The sequence below is a fragment of the Epinephelus lanceolatus genome, chromosome 19, assembly GCF_041903045.1.
Source record: "Epinephelus lanceolatus isolate andai-2023 chromosome 19, ASM4190304v1, whole genome shotgun sequence".
NCBI classification, from domain to species: Eukaryota; Metazoa; Chordata; class Actinopteri; order Perciformes; family Serranidae; genus Epinephelus; species Epinephelus lanceolatus.
This window is the reverse complement of record NC_135752.1, coordinates 838,863-860,441: the sequence shown is the minus strand read 5'-3', so window position 1 is coordinate 860,441 and position 21,579 is coordinate 838,863. Positions and strand designations below refer to the sequence as shown.

General features: G+C 42.1%; 1 protein-coding gene across 1 annotated transcript in view; it reads right to left on the bottom strand.

Annotated features, from left to right (window-relative positions):
• Window positions 1–625: 625 nt before the first annotated feature.
• The window catches only part of LOC117269422 (nuclear receptor subfamily 5 group A member 2), a 57,957-nt gene continuing 37,003 nt past the window's right edge, over window positions 626–21,579 (bottom strand). The window contains exons 6-7 of the mRNA XM_033646422.2: window positions 7,743–7,890; window positions 626–1,247 (exon numbers count right to left, since the gene is read on the bottom strand). Of these exons, the coding sequence (XP_033502313.1) occupies window positions 994–1,247; window positions 7,743–7,890 (402 nt within the window). The 3' untranslated portion in view covers window positions 626–993. The remainder of the gene's footprint in view (window positions 1,248–7,742; window positions 7,891–21,579) is intronic.

Sequence of the window (21,579 nt, the reverse complement as noted above, 5' to 3'; positions counted from 1 at the left end):
ATTGTGGCTGTTGAACTGCAAAATCTGGCATAATTTATCACTCTTATACCGCAATTGGTGCTCAGTACTGTCTAAAACAGATTTCTAAATGGAAGTTTGTCACTGGCATCAATTTTTACACTGCCAGTCACATGAATATGGTGTATATAAGTGTTGAGTTGGAATTTTTTTAGTTCCTACGTTCCCTGAAGGCACTGTCACTCATGATTCCACACCCCTCTCAGTTGATGCCGCGCCCCCCACGCCATATCAGGGTCAAAAGTCTGAAACTCAAAAAACCGATTTGAACAAAAATAGATTTGAAACTGAAAAAAAAAGATCTAAAAGTGGAAAAAAAAGATTTGTAAGTGAAAAAAATAAGATCTGAATCTGAAAAGATAAAACATAACTGAAAAAATAAGACCTCAAATGTTAAAATATATATGGAAGTGAAAAGTGAAAATAAATTATTCATTCAAAAGAATTACCAAAGTGAATCAAAATTATATTTCACCTGAAAAAACGTTTCATATACTTATTTTTATTTTGAATACATTGTTGTATTTTTCAAAATTCAAGATCAACACATGAATTTTCAGTTTCAAATTTTATTTTTTCAAGTACAAAACATTTGACCCTAATGTAGCTCCATACCCCTGCAGATAATTTGTCTCCTGGTTAAAAACCTCCTGAACAGCGAACACGGAAGGAGTCCTAACTGGGATTTCACACTTGGCACATGGGAGACCTTTCAGCTGGCTGCAATCTGCAGTCCTCATGGCTAGATACCACTAAACCCTACACACTGCTACTTAACGCTCCTCAGTGCTTGCAGTCGCAATGAATACAAATCACATTTTTCCATTTCCAATCTAGTTTTATTGTATAACTTATTACTAAAATTCAGTTTTAAAGCACAAAAAATATCAAGTGTAATCTCATTGTATTAGACACTGATCAGAACTTAATGCCTTTGTATGCTAATGTGAAGAAAATTGAAGAGGCTCTGAGTCTTCACGCCCAGCTGTGCTTGGCATGGAGCATCTCAGTGAGCAGGTTGTTGCAGGGCACCTCACCACTCAGGTGTTTGCAATACAGGTAGTCTTCGGCGAAGGAGCTGAGACAGCGTAACTCAGACAAACAAAGCAGCAGATGAGCAAAGTGTCCAGGAGGGTGAGAGGATGTGCACAGTGTGTACTCGAGCAGGGCTCCTTCAACCTGCTCCTGCACACTCTCTATTAACTGATGGTCTTCGAGTGGTGTCACATCTGGTTGGTGGAGCATAGGGAAAGCAACAACCAATGAATTTACACAGAGCAAAAGTTGTCAAACATTTTCATATCAGAAGTAGCCTACCACTCCTGTTAAATTGTTCTTCTTCATCTGTAACTAGCATCACAGCTCTATAATAATAACATTCCTGGAACCACAACAGTTACAGCTTGAGTTATCTAGACAGCTGCTTTTTGACCAAAAATAATTTTTTGAAACAAATAGTTAACAAAAACAAATTGTCCTCTTCACTTGTTGTATCTCAAGCACTAGATGTCACTAGTCATCATAACTGAAGCTGTACATAGGTTGAAACAGCTGTTTAAAAAATAATAAATAATGCAGGTTTCATCTTCATGGTTCCTGGGCCATCAGAGAGTACTACTTCAAGAGGAGGGACATAGTATTTGACAGCTATGGCTGAGGAACTACATTAGAAGCCTCTCCAAAACCAGACCCTACCCACTCCTATTCTGTCATGGACTGTAAGGCCCAATCCCAATTCCTGTCTTAACCCTCAATCTTAACCCTCAGTCTCAAAAATCCGCGCTCCCGTGAAGTGCTAGTGCTGTCCCAATTCTCAGAGTGTTGAGTTGAGGGTCAAGAATAAGGGCTGTATGGCCCTCACTTTTAAGATTTTCCAGGACCAGCCTTGGCAATAAGTGCTATCCCAGAATCCTTTGCGTATCATCCGCCGAGCTCAGCCGAACACGGCCGAGTACAGACGATTCAGTCAATGCAAGATGATGGCGACAAGCGTAAGGAAGCAGAGTTATCAATGAGTATTTTCCTCGTTAATAGTTGTATTAAAATTATGATAACCATTGCATTATCTTAGTTTAACGTCATTTTATGGATTATAGACCTCTTTGTAGCGTAACACACATATTTTTGGTCATGGGCGACGGCTTGCCTGCCCCGCCGCACGTAACCCCGGTTCTCTGATAACCGAGTATGCTGTCATTCAGTTACAAAAAGTCATTTTTCTCAGTGATAATGTAGTTGTTAAGTTGTTTTAATATACGTGAAATGTTTTCATCTACATTTTTGTAAGATGACCGGACAGTGTCATCTCCTGTAGCTGTAGAGTCTGCAGCTGGTAATGTTACAGCTGCAGCTTAACGTTAGTGATAAGGGATGCACCGAATATTCGGTAACCGAATATATTCGGCCGAATATTGCAAAAAAAAACACACATTCGGTATTTGGTGGAATAAGTTAAAAGCAAGGCCGAATAATAGCGGCGTGTTTTGATAACGCAATCAAACGGCGTGCCGTGACGGGAGGAATAAAATGTCGGTAGTGTGGCGATCCGTCCGTCACGGCACTCGCATTTGTGACTAAAAATAGTTTTGAGCGAGCAAAATAGGCTTAAATCACGCTGTGCGAGCAGCCTACAGATTTCAACCAGCAGCAGAAACGAAACGCGAATCCCACCGATTGTGGGTTGAACGGGGGTCACAGACAGACAGTCATGTATTCCTGTCAATTACGGCGGCCATCGGCTTACCGGCGACGGATAAGTCGGTTCCAATAATATCCTCTTCTTGGTGTCATGACTGCCCAGAAGTACCTGAACAGCCGAGCCAGCCGAACACAGGTATGTGACGTGTCAGAGGAGAAACGAGCCGTTCACATTTCTCTCTTTCTGGCAGTAACGGCTCACAAACCTCACCACACTTTAGGGACTGTTCTTTACTTATGAAGGGACTGTCAGGGGAGGAGGGTGGCTGGTTGATTTTTATTTTATTTATTTATTTTATTTTATTTTGATCCCCCCTATGTTAATCACTGATTGATGCTGTTTCTGAAGTATGAATAAGTCAATAAGTAATTTATTCCATTGAAATATCATTGATGTATTATAGAAAAGTGATTTATCTTTTTATAAATGACAAAAGGCACATCTGCCTCATTTTCGCTGTGGTATTGTGATACTACTCAGAACCATGGTATTTTCCATGGTATCGCACAGTGGGTCCCAATTTTGGTACCGTGACAACACTAATCTGGAGGGGGTTCATCTGCAAAAACTAATGAAAAACTAAACAATGATATTCGGTACTTGGTATTCGGTATTTGGCCAAGCGTTTAATAATATTCGGCTTCGGCCACAAATTTTCATTTTGGTGCATCCCTATTAGTGGTTGTATTATCTGGTGACTTTCCGCTGAATAAGTTACGTCGGTTGTTGTGGTACAGGTTATTTGGTTGAATATCAACTTCTAACCCAAATAGTGAAACGTTAACATGGATGAAAGTCACCAGATAACACTTGTGTGACTGTGTAAACAGCCTCACCAGTTCTGCTGGATGTTGACTACAGTATTCATTGTGATAATACTTACAATACTACATGAAACTAAACTAATAACTTAATAAATATCTGACAGGTAGCCCTAAAAAATAAAAGAAAGTAATGTTGTTATCTCTGTTCCATTTCAGGGCCACCAGACAAAACACAAGCCCTGATTCATTTCAGGGCCACCAATGAAGACAAGTTTACAAAAAGCAAGCAGGCTCCAAAAAACCTATGGGAGTGAATATTTTGTAACTTGTGAACTGTTCATATTCATAACATAATTCTCGATCACAACGGCAGCTGTTCCCCTAATGATCAAGCATTCTGTTTCAATATGAAGTCAGCACAGCTGCAGAGTGCGTTGTCGAAGATTATTGTTTGGTAACTGTACATTTGTTTTGGAGCTGCCTCTATACTGTCACTTTTTGCTTTGTCGAGTATATTCGTTGCAACATGTATGTTCTATTTTCACTACTGTACAAAGATGTGCTGTTTGAATTTTATGATGTCAGCATTTCAAAACAAAAACAATTCTATATCATTAATCTATTTATTATCTTAGCGAAATTCCATATTCATAAGAGAAAATTTTGTAACAGAAAACTCTTGTTCAAAATTTTTATGAATGAAACGCAGCAATACTTAGAAACCATTCAGCACTCCACAAACTCCAAAGCTATAAAGACTCTGAAAATATGTAAACAATTTAATTGTTTGAGCAGCTGAACTTTTTTATTTATCTATTTTTTTATTTTATTTCTTTTTCTTTTCTCTTAACCCTGGCATATTTGTTCTGTTCATGTCTGTCACTGCTTGTTTTGTACAAGAATTGAAATAAAGTGTTGGAAAAAATTGACAGACTGGACGGAGTTTTGGCATATTGCTGCCCCCGACAGTCTTAAGACGTATTTGCCTTTTAGGGGTGTCCCATTTTAAGTCACAAGATAGCCCTTAACACTTGGTTTTGAGGGCTAGTGAGATTGAGGGTTGAGCTTGAAAATTAAGATTGAGGGTCAAGATAGGAATTGGGATTGGGCCTAACTCTGTTTGTAGTTATCTTCATAGATGAATGAAGCACCATTCACTAAGGTGTAGGGTATAATACAGCTGCAACCTTTGGGACAAATTTCACTCTCTGCAGTGAAAAATAGAAATATAGCTTTTTGTAACCACAGGGAAATAAATAACACGATAAACAAACAAATAAATAAAGAGAAATAAAACTAACATCTAAGCTTTTTCTTTTTTTGTAAACATCTTTTGGCTTTTTACTCTGATGTTTAAAAGCTGCTTGGCTTTTGTAACAGTTGTAAATATACAGCACTACAATCAAGTGAACATGACCGTTTTCTAGAGACTAGAGAAGGATATACTTTATCCTTTATACAATGTAGCCTTTAAGATGTTAGCATCTGTATGACAATAGGCCTATAAATGTCTACCTGGTTTGAACAGGTTAAGTTTGTAGGGTTAGTCTCAGAAATTCATTTGTAAGGCGAGTCTTCCATGATGCACACAATACGGCAGTGAACATGGTCAGTAAGTCAGCATCTGTGCAGGCTCGCTGTTGGAAGAGTTTAAAATTCCACGTCCAATCCTCACTAGTTGGTTTGGACAGCACTCAATGTGGTGTACCCTCCACATGAAGATGGTAGGGAGAGGGTGCAGCAGGTGATCTAGGAAAGCCTAGTTCAGACCAAACATTTGCAATGAGACGAGCTGAAACAGGCAACTATTTGCAATGAACCTTTCTGCAACGCTCTAAAAACCTGTCGATTCACACCAATGCAACTAGATCAGACAGTGTATCATCTCCATCCAACAACTCTCTGTACTTTGTTCTGATTTCCATGTTTTCAGGCTTATTTTGTGGCTGAATACAATTTGTAGCTTCTTTAAAATATGAATGAGGACAGTGATAGTGAGATACTGGCTACAGTTGCATTTGCGGTAGTGATGAAACGGTGAAAAACAGTAACAAAACGAGCATCAGATGGACTGTATTCATAATAAATAGGCCACAATATTATATGTAACTTGCACCAATTAATCAGTCAGTGAGAATGCATGTATGTGTGTTTGTGTGTGTGTGTGTATGTGTGTGTGTGTGTGTGTGTGTGTGTGTGTGTGTGTGTGTGGGCGGTGCATACACATATACAGTACAGCGAGCAGCAGCAGAAACTGAGGGCTCAGCGGCACCTGCCACAGCAAGCGAACATGCCGTCTGCGGTCATTTTCACCAGCAGATTTCACTACAAGCCGACTGGCTGTTGTAGCAGGAGACGTGCTTTACATTCTTAAACCAGTCGCCGGTGATTTGACCAGCTGAGATGCAGGTGACACTGTCAGCCGGCTTGAGTCGAGCTCAGACCAGCCAGTTCACACTGCTGCAACTTTTCTCTGCAACGTTCTACAACAGTTTCATCTTGTTGCAAATCTTTGGTCTCAACTGGGCTTTAGACTCTGTTTTTTTTTCTCGTCCATAGTTCGACGCAGTGCAGGCTGTGGGCCAATGAAGGCCCTCAGAAACATTTTGTGTGCCCCCTGAAAGTGACATAAAATGCAAGCATTGTATTTGAATGATTCACCTGTCCAACCCTCACTCTCAGTAGCTTACATTTCATACGCTACCTGGCTACTGCATCAAACTGTGCCCTCTGACAAGCGTCTGCCAGGTTAAGAATGACAACTTGTAAAAAAACGTAGCATGGCAACTGGTGGCACCTTACAAGTGTTGTAGGAAAATGCACATGGCGGAAGTTAGCCTTTAGTGCCCTCTACCACAAAACGGGGTTCATGTTGTGAAACAGACTATTCTAATCCAAATAATGATTTCTTCCTAAACCTAAACTGGTAGTTTTGTTTCAAAAACCTACCAAACTGCAACTGCAACAACAACAACAACAACAACAACAACAACAACAAAACAATTGGAATTACTGCCCCGTAGTTGTATGCCTTCGCACAACAGTCAGGTTTCTCTTACAGTTTACATCTATGTCTGTGAAAACATGGATGCTTCACACACATCTTCACCCCAGCAACACAGAAGAGCTATACAATCAGCACAGTTTCAAGATGGACACTCAAGATTAAAGTCACCAATTCAGTGTCTGACCAAATGTCTCCCCTTCTGTTCTTGAGATATGACGCTGAATAAGTATTATATGCAGAACATTATGATGTGAAGCTGACCTTTGACCTTTTGGATATAAAATGTCACCACTTCATTATTTTATTCTATTTGACATTTGTGTGAAGTTTTGTCATAATTAGCATATGAATTCTTGAGCCAAAAACATATTTTTGAGGTCATACTGACCAAATTTGAAGAAATTCCCTCAAAGCGTTCTTGAGATATTGTGTTCATGAGAATGAGACAAACAAGATCAAAGTGACCTATGACCACCAAAAATGACCCAATTCACCGTTAACTCCAAATGAACATTTGTGCCAAATTTGAAGAAATTCCCTTGTGGCGTTCTTGAGATATAGTGTTCACAAGCATGGAATGGACAGACTAATGTGAAAATAACATGCCTCTGGCTGTGGCTATCGCTGGTGCAGAGGCATAAAAAAAACTGTTAGCTAATAGAAAGCAATTTCAGTTCACAACTTGGTAGTTCCATGTGGAAGTATGTATACACTGTTCTTGTTCGGTCCTCAATCACATTAGCTTACACGGCAGCTTGATTCTCATATCACGCAGTCACACAAGGATCACATGATCACCTGAAAGTCCTTCTCATCAGGCATTAAGTAATGCCTTTGTGTCCGAACCACCAGAGCTTCAGACCAATCAGCATCCTGTGAGAAGCTCCTTGTAGCTATGGGCATGTGTGTGTGTTAGATGTGTGGGACAACACACGCTCGGCGACAGATATAAATGCCTCCCTTCATAGACATATAGTTATTTTTTTTACACTGTTTTAAACACACAAATTAAAGGAACTTACAGATTACATTTCACTAGATTTAATTAATTGATCATCATCATTTAATTGATTGATTGATTGATTGCTGTTTGCATTATTAGATATTGAAAGGTCCCTTGGCTTAAATACACTTGTGGAATAATTTACAAATAATCCATTAAATCTGTTTGGAACTCCAAGACCTTTTTTCATTTTTTTCATTTTTTTTTACCAATTTGATACTTAATGGATAAAAAGCATCAGTTGTCACTAACCTGGGTTAAAGAGGATGAGGAACTTGATGCAGGCAAACTCTTGGCGGTCCACCTTTAGGATGTGGAGCTTCTCGACCAGCTCCTGCCCTCTCTGGACGAGGCTGGCCAAGGTAAGACCAGCATGTGAAGCCATGTCAGACAGCTCCATCTGAACCAAACAACAAATGGACTAACATCAGGAACAGTTTCAGGTGTCCCTTTGCACTGGACAACTTTCATATTGATGTCTCCTACCTCCTTTCTAACTTTCTAAAATGACTCTCAAATTTACACACCAACTTTAATCTCCATAAACAATTTCTGAATATGTGTGCAGAATCTGCAGGACAGGAGATAAGATTTGTTTTTGGAAATATTCTGGTTTCTATTCGTAGTCCGTATTGTACTGACCACTCACATTTAAGCGGCAGGAACCCAGTCCATGTACAGTAAAGAGGTGGAAGGCATTGGCCAAACTGCAATCTTGGAGCCCACCGGCTATCATCTGACAACTATTACATACAGACATCTATTTTCAGAGATTACCAACACGTAAGAGGAAGTCTTGGCACAGATGTCCAGTTTGTTCTCATTCCAAACTCATCAAATAGTGGACTGATAAGAGAATAAGTAATAAGAAGCACCTTGTAACAAAATAACCAAAGAAAATCCTCACAAGGTGCCTTTGAAACTTTACAATTTCCAAAATGAATAGCTGAGATTTACTGTTCATTGTATTAAGTAGACCATAGGCTGTTAGAAATGCATGTTGGTCAAACTCAAGCACTTTTTATAAATTACCTTCAGACCAGGGGCGTAAATATGGACAGTGCAGGCAGTGCTTTTGCGCTGGGGCCTATGGGGCGCTGGGGCCTGTAGAGAGAGTGGGCCCTCCAACAGTGTGTTGGCCATAGAACAGGCTTTTGTAACTCAGAAATACCTTTGAAATACACCCAAGTTAAAAGAAGAACGTATGTTAAATTAATAAAGTGGGGCCAGCTCCTATGCCTTCATAAAGGCAAACCCATCTCCATTATGATTTCTTTTTTGTGTGTATGAAAGACTCAGTAGCAATCTATCTACAATAAAGTTATATGTTATATGTAAATTATAACACCTCAAATAAACTATAGAATATAGCTGCAAGGGCAGTTCCAGGGTTCAAGCCAGCATGGACATTTAAAACTCGAAAGCTGGGTAGAATCAAGACCTTTGACAGTTTAGGATGCCTGCATTGAATATAAACAGTAGGTTTTATGACAGTCAGACAGATGGTCATTCATTTATGTCCAAATCTCTACTGGGCCACGCTTTTCTTTGGAAGCACTGTCACTTACTATTTGTCAACTGCAAAAAAAATTTGGTGACATGCTTTAATGGCTTAATTAAAAAAGTTCACCAAGTCTGGTGATGTTTGAACAAACCCACACTGATTGTGGCCAAATCATGTGAAAGGCCACTGCACTTGTTTGTAACTTGGGGTGCTCCCTATTGACCAAATTTAATAATTAAAAATAATTAAATAAACATGGTTGATAATTATTATTCAACATAGCAAGCAAAACTTTATTTATATAGCACATTTCGTTCCAGGTGGAAGCACAATGTGCTTCGCAGAGCAAAAAGTAATCAAATAGTTACAGCCATCAAGTAATCAGTAAAACTAGTTAAAAACAATATAAAATTATAAAAGATAAAGCCATAAGAGTAAGAATAAAATAATAGCTGAGAGCAGAAATGGACCGCTAAAAGATAAAAGACACAAAATCATTTAAAAAATTAAAATAATGAAAACCATTAAAACCAATAAAACCAGTAAAACAAGTCAAAACCAGTAAAAACATACCCTGCAAGTTTTGTAATGATTGAACGATCAATTTCTGATTTTTAGTGTGATTTGTGCTATTGCGTGCCCATTTTTTGTATTTGTGGTGCCCCCTACTGGTCATATAATAAAACTTTTGAGTTATGTTCCTGGTACCTCTTCAGACATTCCTTGCAAGGTTTGTGATGATTGGCCCAAACGTTGTGGAGTCATTTGCTGAGCCACGCCCCCTTTAAAGTTCACTGGTCAATATCTTAAAAAAGCAATGAGATATCAATAACAGTTAAAGCGTTGGTGGTAAAATTTCGAAAAAAAAATCTCACATCATTCTGTTGATTTTAGGTATATTGTCTAATATTTTGGAGACATTTGGTAAAAAATTAGATGAAATAGAAAATGTAGTGCATACAGGAGAAATTAAGATGATATATATCATTGTGAGATAACCGTTAAACCAATCTGAACACTATTTGAAACATATGACATCTAGTATCCAAAGAATGTTTCTTCAATGGTGCTTGCATTTAGATGAAGACTTTTTAAAAAAAAAAAAAAAAGTCAGAATTCAGTGGATGTGCTGAAAACATTTCAGCTGTGTAGGACATACTAGTCATTTATTATGATTTTTTTTAAGTTTGGAATGTGAAATGTCTTGCAATTTAAATTTATTGCAATAAGCCAAACACCTGTTATGCAATAATTTTCAAATTTTGTGCATCGACTGAGAAATGAGCCTCGATGATGCAAACCTAATTTTGTACAAATGTCTATGGCTGATTATGAGATCAACTTTCTGCATGTTTAGTGCCCCCTATCGGTCGATTTGAATCAAACTTTCAGGGTATGATTCAGTTACTTATGTTGCTACAAGTTTTGTAGTTTGTACTCACTGTCTCATTTGACAATGAGACAATGAGTGTCGTACACGATAATCCATCGTTTAACCTCATGTAGTGTGTCATAGTAGACGCCAATCGACACCACGTCTGGGACGCCTCACGACATTCCAACATAAAGTCTAGTATGTTTGAGCCGTCACTTTGACCAGTAGGGACACAGAGCGATCTGCTGCTGTTGACAACTGTACGACAACAACATCCCGGGGTTTTTGACATTTCCTCTAGGGATGTTACCACAACAGAGAAAAAAGGGAAAAATTATGGTGTGAAACAGCAGAGGCACTTTGTCAACCCGCTGAGTACTGCCATTAGCATCAAGCTAGCAAACAATGTTACTTCTTCATAATGGAGATGGACATAGTGACAAGTAATAAAAAAAAATAGTGGCTTTTACTTACCACAACTGCAGTTCACTTCATTTGAAACAGACAATATTATAAACGGGCAGTTATTTATTATTCCCTTTGTATTTTTATATTTTTACTTTTGATCCGCTCCTGTTTGCCTTGATAAAGTCAATGCATCGCGCTGTCATTTCAAACTCAACACTTCCTGTATCTCTTTCAAATTAAAAGCCACTTATAACCTCGGTTGAGAGAATCCCTCCATTTTCTAAATAGGATTCAGTGACTTGCATGTTTTCATATGGTACTTCAAATGTAGCTCCTGGCATCTGGTGGCAACATTTCAGCTGGGACATGAACAGACACCGTGACTGAAATAATAGTAAAAGTAATAAAAATAGGACAAGAACAACCCGTTGACATCATGTCGTGAAAGATGACAGGGGATGATTAGTGTGGACCATCGTGTAGTGTGTCATGTCTTCGGCCAAGTCATGGCACTATCTTATGACTCCACAATTGCGTAATGTGACATAGTCACTGTCAGAATGGACAGAAATGTTGTGTAGTGTGTACCAGGCATAAGGCTTTCATAGAGCCCCTTCACCTGACCATATGTGTCGAGTTTCAAGTCAATCTGACATATGGTGAGACAGTGGTGGCCTTTCAAAACCAAATTTTCCTTGACCTTAATTATAGCACCACCATCTAGCCTGTTGGCATTATATTTCTTGAGCACCATTTGCACACAACTTCCAATCACTGGTGAAAATGGCATGTCTCTATGATGTACCATCTCACAGGAAGACATTTCTGAATAATAATAATAATTAAAGCTGCAAGCAGCATTGGGCGGGACCTCGGGCTCACGCCTTTTCGGCCTCCAGCTCACATAGACAGTTAAAGACAAACGTTTTCAACGATTTTAGACCCCTCTCCACTCTAGCTCACAGCTGACAATTTCTCCACATTTGCACGTGTTACTTTCAGAGGCCCTAGCTCACTTCCTGTTGGATTTAGGTCAGGGGTGTCAGCGCATGATTTGTAGGTCTTGATGAGGCAAACAAGCCAGTTTTGGTTTGATCTCTGTACGACATTCCTACGGGCCGCAGTGGCCACTTTAGTGTGGCTAGGTGGCACGAAGATTATCAGGAGGTTTTGTGTCACATCACCCTTAAGAGGGCATAAAATCCAAACCATTTGAATCATGACAAAGTTATACACAGATCTGTTCAGCAGAAGTTGGCCTGTGATGTGTGCGAGTGGAAGCTGATACGATAAATGGTGGGCCATTGTAGTGTGTCTAGGTGGTGTGAAGACATTCAGGAGGTTTTGTGGCACATCACCTTTAAGAGCCCATAAAATCCAAACCGTTCAAGTAATGACAAAGTTCTTCAGAAGATCTGTTCAGCAGGAGTTGGCCTGTTATGTGTGCATGTTTGAAGCTCATACGATAAATGGTGTAGGAGAAGGTATTTTTTGAAAAAGTTTGAAAAAGAGCATTTTTGAGGCGAAATCTTACTTTGAAAGGGCAAATAGCTCACTTCCTATTGGGTTTAGGTCAGGGGTGTCAGAGAGTGATTTGTAGGTCTCAAAGAGAAGAACAAGCCAGTTTTGGTTTGATCTTTCTACGACATTCGTACGGGTTGCAGTGGCCATTTTAAGGCAGATTGAGATGGTTTTAAAATGTGTCGAACTCCTCCCTTTAATTCCCAAACCGTGGGTCCAATCGTTAATCTGAGCATACCAGCAGAGAGAGGCACTCGTCCTGAATGCAGACATATAGGTTTTCATGTTTATGGAGTCAAAAATTTGATCTTGATCGCTGGTGGATCAGGTCTAGGTCACAGCTGACAATTTCTCCACATTTGCTCATGTTACTTTCAGAGGCACTAGCTCATTTCCTGTTGTATTTAGGTCAGGGATGTAAGCACGTGATTTGTAGGTCTTGATGAGGCGAACAAGCCAGTTTTGGTTTTGTCATTCTATGACATTCCTACGTGCCGCAGCGGCCATTTTAGTGTGTCTAGGTGCCGTGAAAATTGTCAGGAGGTATTGTAACACGTCACCTGTAAGAGCCCATAAAATCCAAACCGTTCGAGTGATGAAAAAGTTACACAGAAGATCCATTTAGCAGGAGTTGGCCTGTAATGTGTGCGTGTTTGAAGCCGATACGATAAACGTTGTTGGAGGAGATATTTTTTGAAGAAAGAGCATTTTTGAGGGGAAATCTTACTTTGAAAGGGCATACAGCTCATTTACTGTTGGATTTAGGTCAGGGGTGTCAATGCCTGATTTGTAGGTCTCGATGAGACGAATAAGCCAGTTTTGGTTTGATCCATTTTAGTGTGTCTAGGTGGCGCTAGAGTGCCCATTTTGGCACTTTTGGGGTCTACTTTTTCATTTTATCAAATTTTTTCGACAATTTTGGTGAGTTTTTGAGCATGTTTAGGGGGTCAAATTGGGATTCAAAGAGACAGCGGAAGAAAGAATAAAGAATAAAGAATAAAAAACGTCCTTCAGCCGAGGTCCCTAAAAATATGCACTGGGGCCTGTCCTAACTACCATATGCCATTGCTGCAGACAATGTTCAAGCATACTGCAAATATTTCCACCCTGTCATGGAGGAATTCAAAGTAGGGTAAATACATTTTCATTGCATAATGGTCATAAAATGTGCATTTCAAGAAAAATATTTAGTTCCTTTCTCAATAATATAATTTAGTGAATGGGAAAGGTCTTTTGATAATAATTAAATTGCTGCAAAAATCTTTGTTTCACTGTAAAATATGTGATAATTGCACTTTCTTTTTCTAAAAATCTATAACAAAGATACCTGGTCAAACCTTAAAACAATACTATTTGGCCCTCACTTGTTAATAAAGGAATCACACAAAGGTTTTTGCTAATGGGTGAATTCGTTTACACAAGCTGAAGAGAAATTCACAGTTTGTTCTATGACATAAAATATGCCAGTAAATACCCTGTTGTAAATTGTGGGGCTTTTATGTGTCTAAAATGGTGGTTGCAAATAAGTTGAACATGGCTTTAAAGCCTTGTTGTGGTGGCGACTTTAAGTGACTGTGGTGTGGTTTGTTTATAACGCTAGCTTTTTACTTCTGTCGATTGCATTAAGTCTTCAGTAATCATGAAGCGGTGTTCATTTGTGAAAAAAAAAATCTTGTGGAACAAAGAATGTAAATACTTTTCATAATCTTTTGTTTGCCAGAGCTAATTTTCTGCAGCAATCCAAAATTCAACAGAAAAATCGCATAGGCTTTTTGATGAGGCAATCATTGCAAAGCTAACTTCTGCATCGTCCTACAGAAAAGCATCATCCCTGGAACTCTTTATGGCCACAGTAGTTAATGGGGATGGATGTCTTGTGGCTTATCAGCAAAAACTTTCTGTGCATCAGAAATGTTTAGAGCAGGGGTGTCAAATGAATGGCCCCTGGGCCGGAACTGGCCTGCCAGTCGATTTCTTGGGATGACTATATGAACAGAATGATTGCATCTGTGATTTTCTTGACTACTAAATTCATCAGTTGGTTTGTTTCTCCATGTAACAACAATGGACTGTATTTTGAAACTTACTTTTATTGTTACTCCTACCGAACGTATAAACAATTGGATACAACAGCTGGTCTCAAGAAATGGCTGAATCTATAAACCAGCACAAAAAGGACAATTACCAATATAACACGTTATCTAGTCTTTGTTTTGGTCAAAGTCTGTTGTTTCAATTACACAGAATAGTTTTTTCATCAAAACTCTATATCGGCCAATCCTATGGGTAGCATCTACTGTTATAAGGTGTGTAATAACTGTTGCAATGTATAGTATTATCAGAATGTGGCCAAAAGTATGCAGATGTCCTCCCTGTCATGAAGGCTTGTGCTGAGAGTGGACAATGACAGGGTGGCTGGCTAAAGTTTAAATTTAATGAACACATGGTGGACCTTCAGTTAGCAAAGAGATTCATCCAGGAGTGTCGTATTGGGGAAAAAGTGTGACTGATTATCCAGGGCCCCAGTGGGGGTGTGGGGTGGGGTAGTGGGCCTGAAATGCCTGGAATGGAAAATTGTTTGCAGTTTTTTTATTTTTAAGTATTTAGTGTCTCGTCTCGTCGTCCTCCGCTTATCCGGGTCCGGGTCGCGGGGGCAGCAGCCTCAGCAAAGAAGCCCAGACAGTCCTCTCCCCAGCCACCTCCGTCAGCTCTTCCGAGGGAACCCCGAGGCGTTCCCAGACCAGCCGGGCGATGTAATCCCTCCAGTGTGTCCTGGGGCAGCCCCGAGGTCTCCTCCCGGCTGGACATGCCTGGAATACCTCCCAAGGGAGGCGTCCGGGAAGCATCCTTACCAGATGCCCGAACCACCTCAACTGGCTCCTCTCGATGTGGAGGAGCAGTGGCTCTACTCCGAGTCCCTCCCGGATGTCCGAGCTTATCACCCTATCTCTAAGGCTGAGCCCAGCCACCCTGCGGAGGAAACTCATTTTGGCCGCTTGTACTCGCGATCTTGTTCTTTCGGTCACTACCCAGAGCTCATGACCATAGGTGAGGGTTGGAACGTAGATTGACCGGTAAATTGAGAGCTTTGCTTTCTGGCTAAGCTCCCTTTTCACCACAACGGACCGGTTAAGCGTCCGCATCACTGCTGACGCTGCCCCAATCCGCCTGTCAATCTCCCGCTCCATCCTACCCTCACTCGTGAACAAGATCCCGAGGTACTTAAACTCCTTCACCTGAGGCAGGACCTCCCCCCTGACCTGGAGTGGGCAATCCACCCTTTTCCGGCTGAGGACCATGGCCTCAGACTTGGAGGTGCTGATTCTCATCCCAACTGCTTCACACTCGGCTGCGAACCGTCCCAGCGAGAGCTGGAGGTCACTGTTCGATGGAGCTAGGAGGACCACGTCATCCGCAAATAGCAGGGACGAGATCCTTCCATCACCAAACCTGACACCCTCCACCACTCGGCTGCGCCTAGAAATTCTGTCCATAAAAGTTATGAACAGAACTGGTGACAAAGGGCAGCCCTGGCTGAGTCCAACCCTCACCGGGAACAGGTCTGACTTACTGCCAGCCACGCAAACCAGACTCGTGCTCCTTCGGTACAGGGACTGGATGGCCCTTAGCAAAGGGCCACCAACCCCATACTCCTGGAGCACCCCCCACAGGATGCCCCTGGGGACACGGTCGTAAGCCTTCTCCAAATCCACAAAACACATGTGGACTGGTTGGGCAAACTCCCACGCCACCTCCAGCACCCTGGCGAGGGTAAAGAGCTGGTCCATGGTTCCGCGTCCGGGACGAAACCCACATTGCTCCTCCTCAATCTGAGGTTCAACTATCGACCGGACCCTCTTCTCCAGCACCCTGGAGTAGACCTTACCGGGTAGGCTGAGGAGTGTGATCCCCCTGTAGTTGGAACACACTCTCTGGTCCCCTTTCTTGAAAATGGGGACCACCACCCCGGTCTGCCACTCCAGAGGCACTGCCCCCGATGTCCCCGCAATGTTGCAGAGGTGTGTCAGCCAGGACAGCCCTACAACATCCAGAGCCTTGAGATATCCAGGGCGAATCTCGTCCACCCCCGGGGCCCCGCCGCCGTGCAGTTCCTTCACTACCTCGGCGACTTCTGCCCCCGAAGTTGAACGACCCGCCCCCGAGACCCCCGGCTCTGTTTCCTCACTGGAATAAGTGTTGGTGGGATTGAGGAGCTCCTCAAAGTATTCCTTCCACCGCCCAACAATGTTCCCAGTTGACGTCAGCAGCTCCCCGCCCCCACTGTAAACAGTGTGAGCACGTTGCCGCCTCCCCCCCCGAGGCGCCGGACGGTTTGCCAGAACCTCTTTGGAGCCGATCGATAGTCTTTCTCCATGGCCTCACCGAACTCCTCCCACGCCCGAGTTTTTGCCTCCACGACTGCCGCTGCTGCGCTCCGCTTGGCCCGCCGGTACCCGTCAGCTGCTTCCAGAGACCCACAGACCAACCATGCCCCGTAGGCCTCCTTCTTCAGCCTGACGGCTTACCACCGCGACTGGCCCCCGCGGCCTTGCAGCCACAGCTCGCAACAGCTGCCTCGACAATGGCAGAGCAGAACAAGGCCCATTTGGACTCAATGTCCCCCTCCGCCCTCGGGATGCAGTCGAAGCTCTCCCGGAGGTGGGAGTTGAAGATCATCTTGACAGGTTCTTCCACCAGGCGTTCCCAGCAGACCCTCACTGCTCGTTTGGGCCTGCCAGGTCTGTGCGGCATCCTCCCCTGCCACCTGATCCAACTCACCACCAGGTGGTGATCAGTTGACAGCCCTGCTCCTCTCTTCACCCGAGTGTCCAGAACATATGGTCGCAGGTCAAATGACACGACTACAAAGTCAATCATTGACCTGCGACCTAGGCTGTCCTGGTGCCACGTGCACTGATGGACATCCTTATGCTCAAACATGGTGTTAGTTATGGCCAAACTGCGACCTGCACAGAAGTCCAATAACTGCACACCACTCGGGTTCAGATCGGGCAGGCCGTTCCACCCACTCACGCCCCTCCAGGTCCTGCTGTCATTGCCCACGTGAGCGTTGAAGTCCCCCAGCAGAACAATGGAGTCCCTGGTCGGGGCACTGTCCAGCACCCGTCCCAGGGACTCCAAAAAGGGCGGGTACTCTGAACTGCTGTTCAGCACATAAGCGCAGACAACAGTCAGGACCCGTTCCCCGACCCGACGGCGCAGGGACGCAACCTTTTCGTCCACTGGGGTGAACCCCAACATACAGGCAGAGAGTCTGGGGGCTATCAGAAAGCCCACCCCAGCCCTCCGCCTCTCACCCGGAGCAACTCCAGCAAAGGAGAGAGTCCAACCCCTCTCAAGGACTTGGGTTCCAGAGCTGGAACTATGTGTCAAGGTGAGGCCGACTATATCTAGCCGGTAGCGCTCAACCTCTTCCACAAGCTCCGGCTCCTTCCCCGCCAGAGAGGTGACATTCCATGTCCCAAGAGCCAACTTCCGTAGCCGAGGATCGGACCGCCAAGGCCCCCGCCTTGGTCTGCTGCCCGATCCACACTGCACCGAATCCTTCTGGATCCCTCTGTGGGTGGTGGGCCTGCAGGGGGACGAGCCCATGTAGCCGGTTCGGACTGGGCCCAGCTGGACCCCACGGGTGAAGGCCCGGCCACCAGGCGCTCGCCCACGGGCCCCAGCCCCAGGCCTGGCTCCAGGGCGGGGCCCCGGTAACCCTCCGGGCCAGGTACACCAACTCTTGTTATATTCCATCATGAAGGGTCTTCTGAACCGTTCTTCGTCTGACCCTTCGCCCAGAACCAATCTGCCATGGGAAACCCTACCAGGGGCGAAATGCCCCCAACAGTACAGCTCCTAGGGTCATTAGGGTACTCAAACTCCTCCACCACGATAAGGTGACGGTTCTCGGAGGAGTTAAGTATTTAGTGCCAAAACTAAATTCAAATTAGCTGAATAATCAGTTTAAAGACTAAACTAGTGGAAGCTCTGAGGCTCCTCTCACCCCTTGAAGGCGCAAAATGGTTCAGTCCACCCCTGCACTAGGATTCGTCTCTAAACGCAGCTGGTGTGTCGAGTAAGTGACTGCTTTTGCTGCTGGAGCACCACTGTGCTGTGTACATGAGAGAGACATGGATAACAACCTGATCTCACAGAAATACATGAAATGACCACGACCTCTTAACACTGCATTCCGTGGTGGCAGCACGTAATGGGTTGAAATTACGTGCCGGTACCACGGAAACAATGCCAATGTAAAGTCAATTAGGATCCATTGTCGTGGTGTCCACACGGATTCCCTGATTGAACAACGTCCTGTATACACACAAAAACACTAAAGTGTTCTTGATATTAAAACGGCAAATATATTCCTCTGTTATAATTTCCCACCAATAATAATAATAACATGATAGTTCGGTTGTACTAGATATTTGATATAGGCCTATTCAAATATTCAGTCCCAAAAACGCCGTTTCTACAGTACTAGCTAAATTATCTGAAATGAACCATCATCCTTACTTTTTCATAACATATTTCGTTTAGGTGCAGTGTCATTACTAGTTCAGCTTTACTAGACATTTGATATAATCAGTAGATCTATCTTTTTACGACTCTATTTTACAACTCTATTTTACAAGCCGCAAACCAACCTACCGTCCTAAAAACACAGTTTCTAGCGTATTAGCTTAAATATTGAAAATTAGCCAACATCTTTACTTTTTTCTTAACATAGTTCATCTAGGTGGAGTGTCATCACTAGTTCGGCTTTACTTGATATTAGATATATTCAGTAGATATATCTTTTTACAACCCTATTTAGAACCCTACTTTGCAAATCAGAAGAACTACAACTATGTTGCTGATATGTATCAAGCTGCATGGCGCGGTCCCAGGGAATTGTAGTTTTAAAAAAATATAAGTGTTTTTCCTAGATTTGGAAGTTGTAAATACTGAATTGAGAGTACACTGTGGACTTTAAGGGGATGGTAAACACACTTGTGTAATCAGATTTTAATATCTAATTTCTAAATGGGTGAAAATTAATTTTATCCATATTTTACCCATATCTGACAGCACCCCCAGCTGTTGACTACACTCACGTGATAGCTGGGGTCAAGAGCTCTCTATAACAGTTGGTCCCATGTCTGTACCCGCTTTAGTTGCTGAGTTATAAGCCCTCAAACATGCACTGAGGTCAAGGTTCAAAGGTCAATGGCTAAAAGCAGGAGCCATGTAGAATCTTCATACTGACATATGTTACTCTCCAGGTTGAGACCTTTCCAATGATGTATTTGGTTTAGCTCTACGACAAAGTTTTGATTTTTTCATTTTTTGGACACAAGCCATGCCAGGTGTAGTTTCAGAGAGCACTTTGAAGGCCCCGTGTATAAAATGAGTTTTGTTTGTTTCTTTGCTTGTTTTTTTCTTTTTTACTGTAGATAGTTACTAAAATGAGTCATCCTCAGACAATACAATACTACTAAAAAGTAAAACCAATAATAACAATAATGAAATAAGCAAAAATAATATTAAAATTATATTGAAAGTTTAAAATCTATTTACAGAGTGGAATGGTCGCCTAATAGATAACTTAGATACTATTTATTATTGTTTAGACACTTTAGCCTATTGTATTTACTTTTAGCATGTTCTACTTTTATCTACTGTAGTCTATATGTTTTAATTTATTTAATAACGAATTTATTTAGGCCTACATCTTAATATTTTATGTCATTTATCATAGTTTAGTTCTTAACTCCAGTGTTTCCTCAGTGGGAGCATGTGCGCCAGGGGGGGGCCTCTGGTTCTGTGGCGCTGGCTTGGGGTCCGCTCTCCCCTGGTGGAGTTGAGGGTGGCCAGATTGCGGCAGCGGCCGCCTCCCTCCATGTGATGGTGTTTCCTCTCTGGTTCTTCCGTGCTCAGCCTTATTTTTCTCTTCTTATTTATTCATTTATTAGTGGCGTTTGGATTCGGTTACGGCAGACGGACGGCAATCTGAAATGGAATGAAGCCCACACACAGCAGACAGTAGCTACAAAACAGTAGTGGAACGCACCCCATCCGCCCACAGCACAATGCTCTTAAAGCCCTACGCTATCCAAAGCTGGCAAAATACATTTATTTTATTTTATGGCCTTGACATTAACCTGTCATATTGTTGAGTTATCAAGGACACTTCCGTGTTTTTGTGTGTATACAGGAATGTTAAAAATATCATTGAGGAAAACGAGGTTGACGTGACGTTATTGAATCAGGGAATCCGTGTGTCCACCATGAAAAAGGATCCTAATTGACTTTGGCATTGTTTACGTGGTACCGGCACGTAATTTCAACCCATTACGTGCTGCCACCACGGAATGCAGTGTTAAGAGGTCGTGGTTATTTCACGTATTTCTGTGAGATCAGTTTGTGGATAAAGAGAAGAAGGGCGAGGGGGCTTTGGTGCTATGCCCCTTGATTCATCGCTGAAGGCAGCTGTGCACTGTTTCACAAATATGATTTGAATTTTTGAAAAGTTTTTAAATTATTTGAGATTTCACTGTAACAGGTTGGACATGTGAAACTCCACAACACCCAACTACAAACACAATACGATAAAAAAAAGTAAGAAATATCAGTGTAGATATTTACTGTACTGCACTACAGCACTCTTTTTAGCCTCCACTAAAGAAAGACAAAAATGGAGGTGGTTATGTCACTGATGACATCAGCCTTTTTCTTAAAGAGGCAGTTACCCAGGGACATGTGATAAATGTTTAAGTTCATTTTGAAAATAGAATAAATAAATGATCAAAATGAGGGAAGTCAAAATGACTTGTTTTTAATCAAAGAACTTGTTGAGGACGATACGGCTGTATAAAAGGTATTTTAATTTTGTGTCATTTAAGAACTTATTACACTCACTTAAGTTAGCAGAGCAGCATGTGGGACATGCCAAAATCACCCACAGCCAATCAAAGAAAAATGGTATAAAATGAGGGAAACCCATTTTAAGAGATTTATGACTGTACTGATAAATGTGTACATATTTGGTCATTTATGATAAGACCTTGGAATGTCATTGTTTTTGCAATATGTCCATGATGACTGAATGATTCTAACAGGGCACCCAATAATGATCCTAGTCAACAATGAACGGACACAGCAGAGATGGAAATCAAATATTTTTCCTGAGGAATAAGGGGAGACATCCTTCCAAGGAAATGGGAGGATTAGATCACTCTTATTCCAAACAACATGGAAGAGTGTGGCTTAGAGGGTAGAGTGGGTTG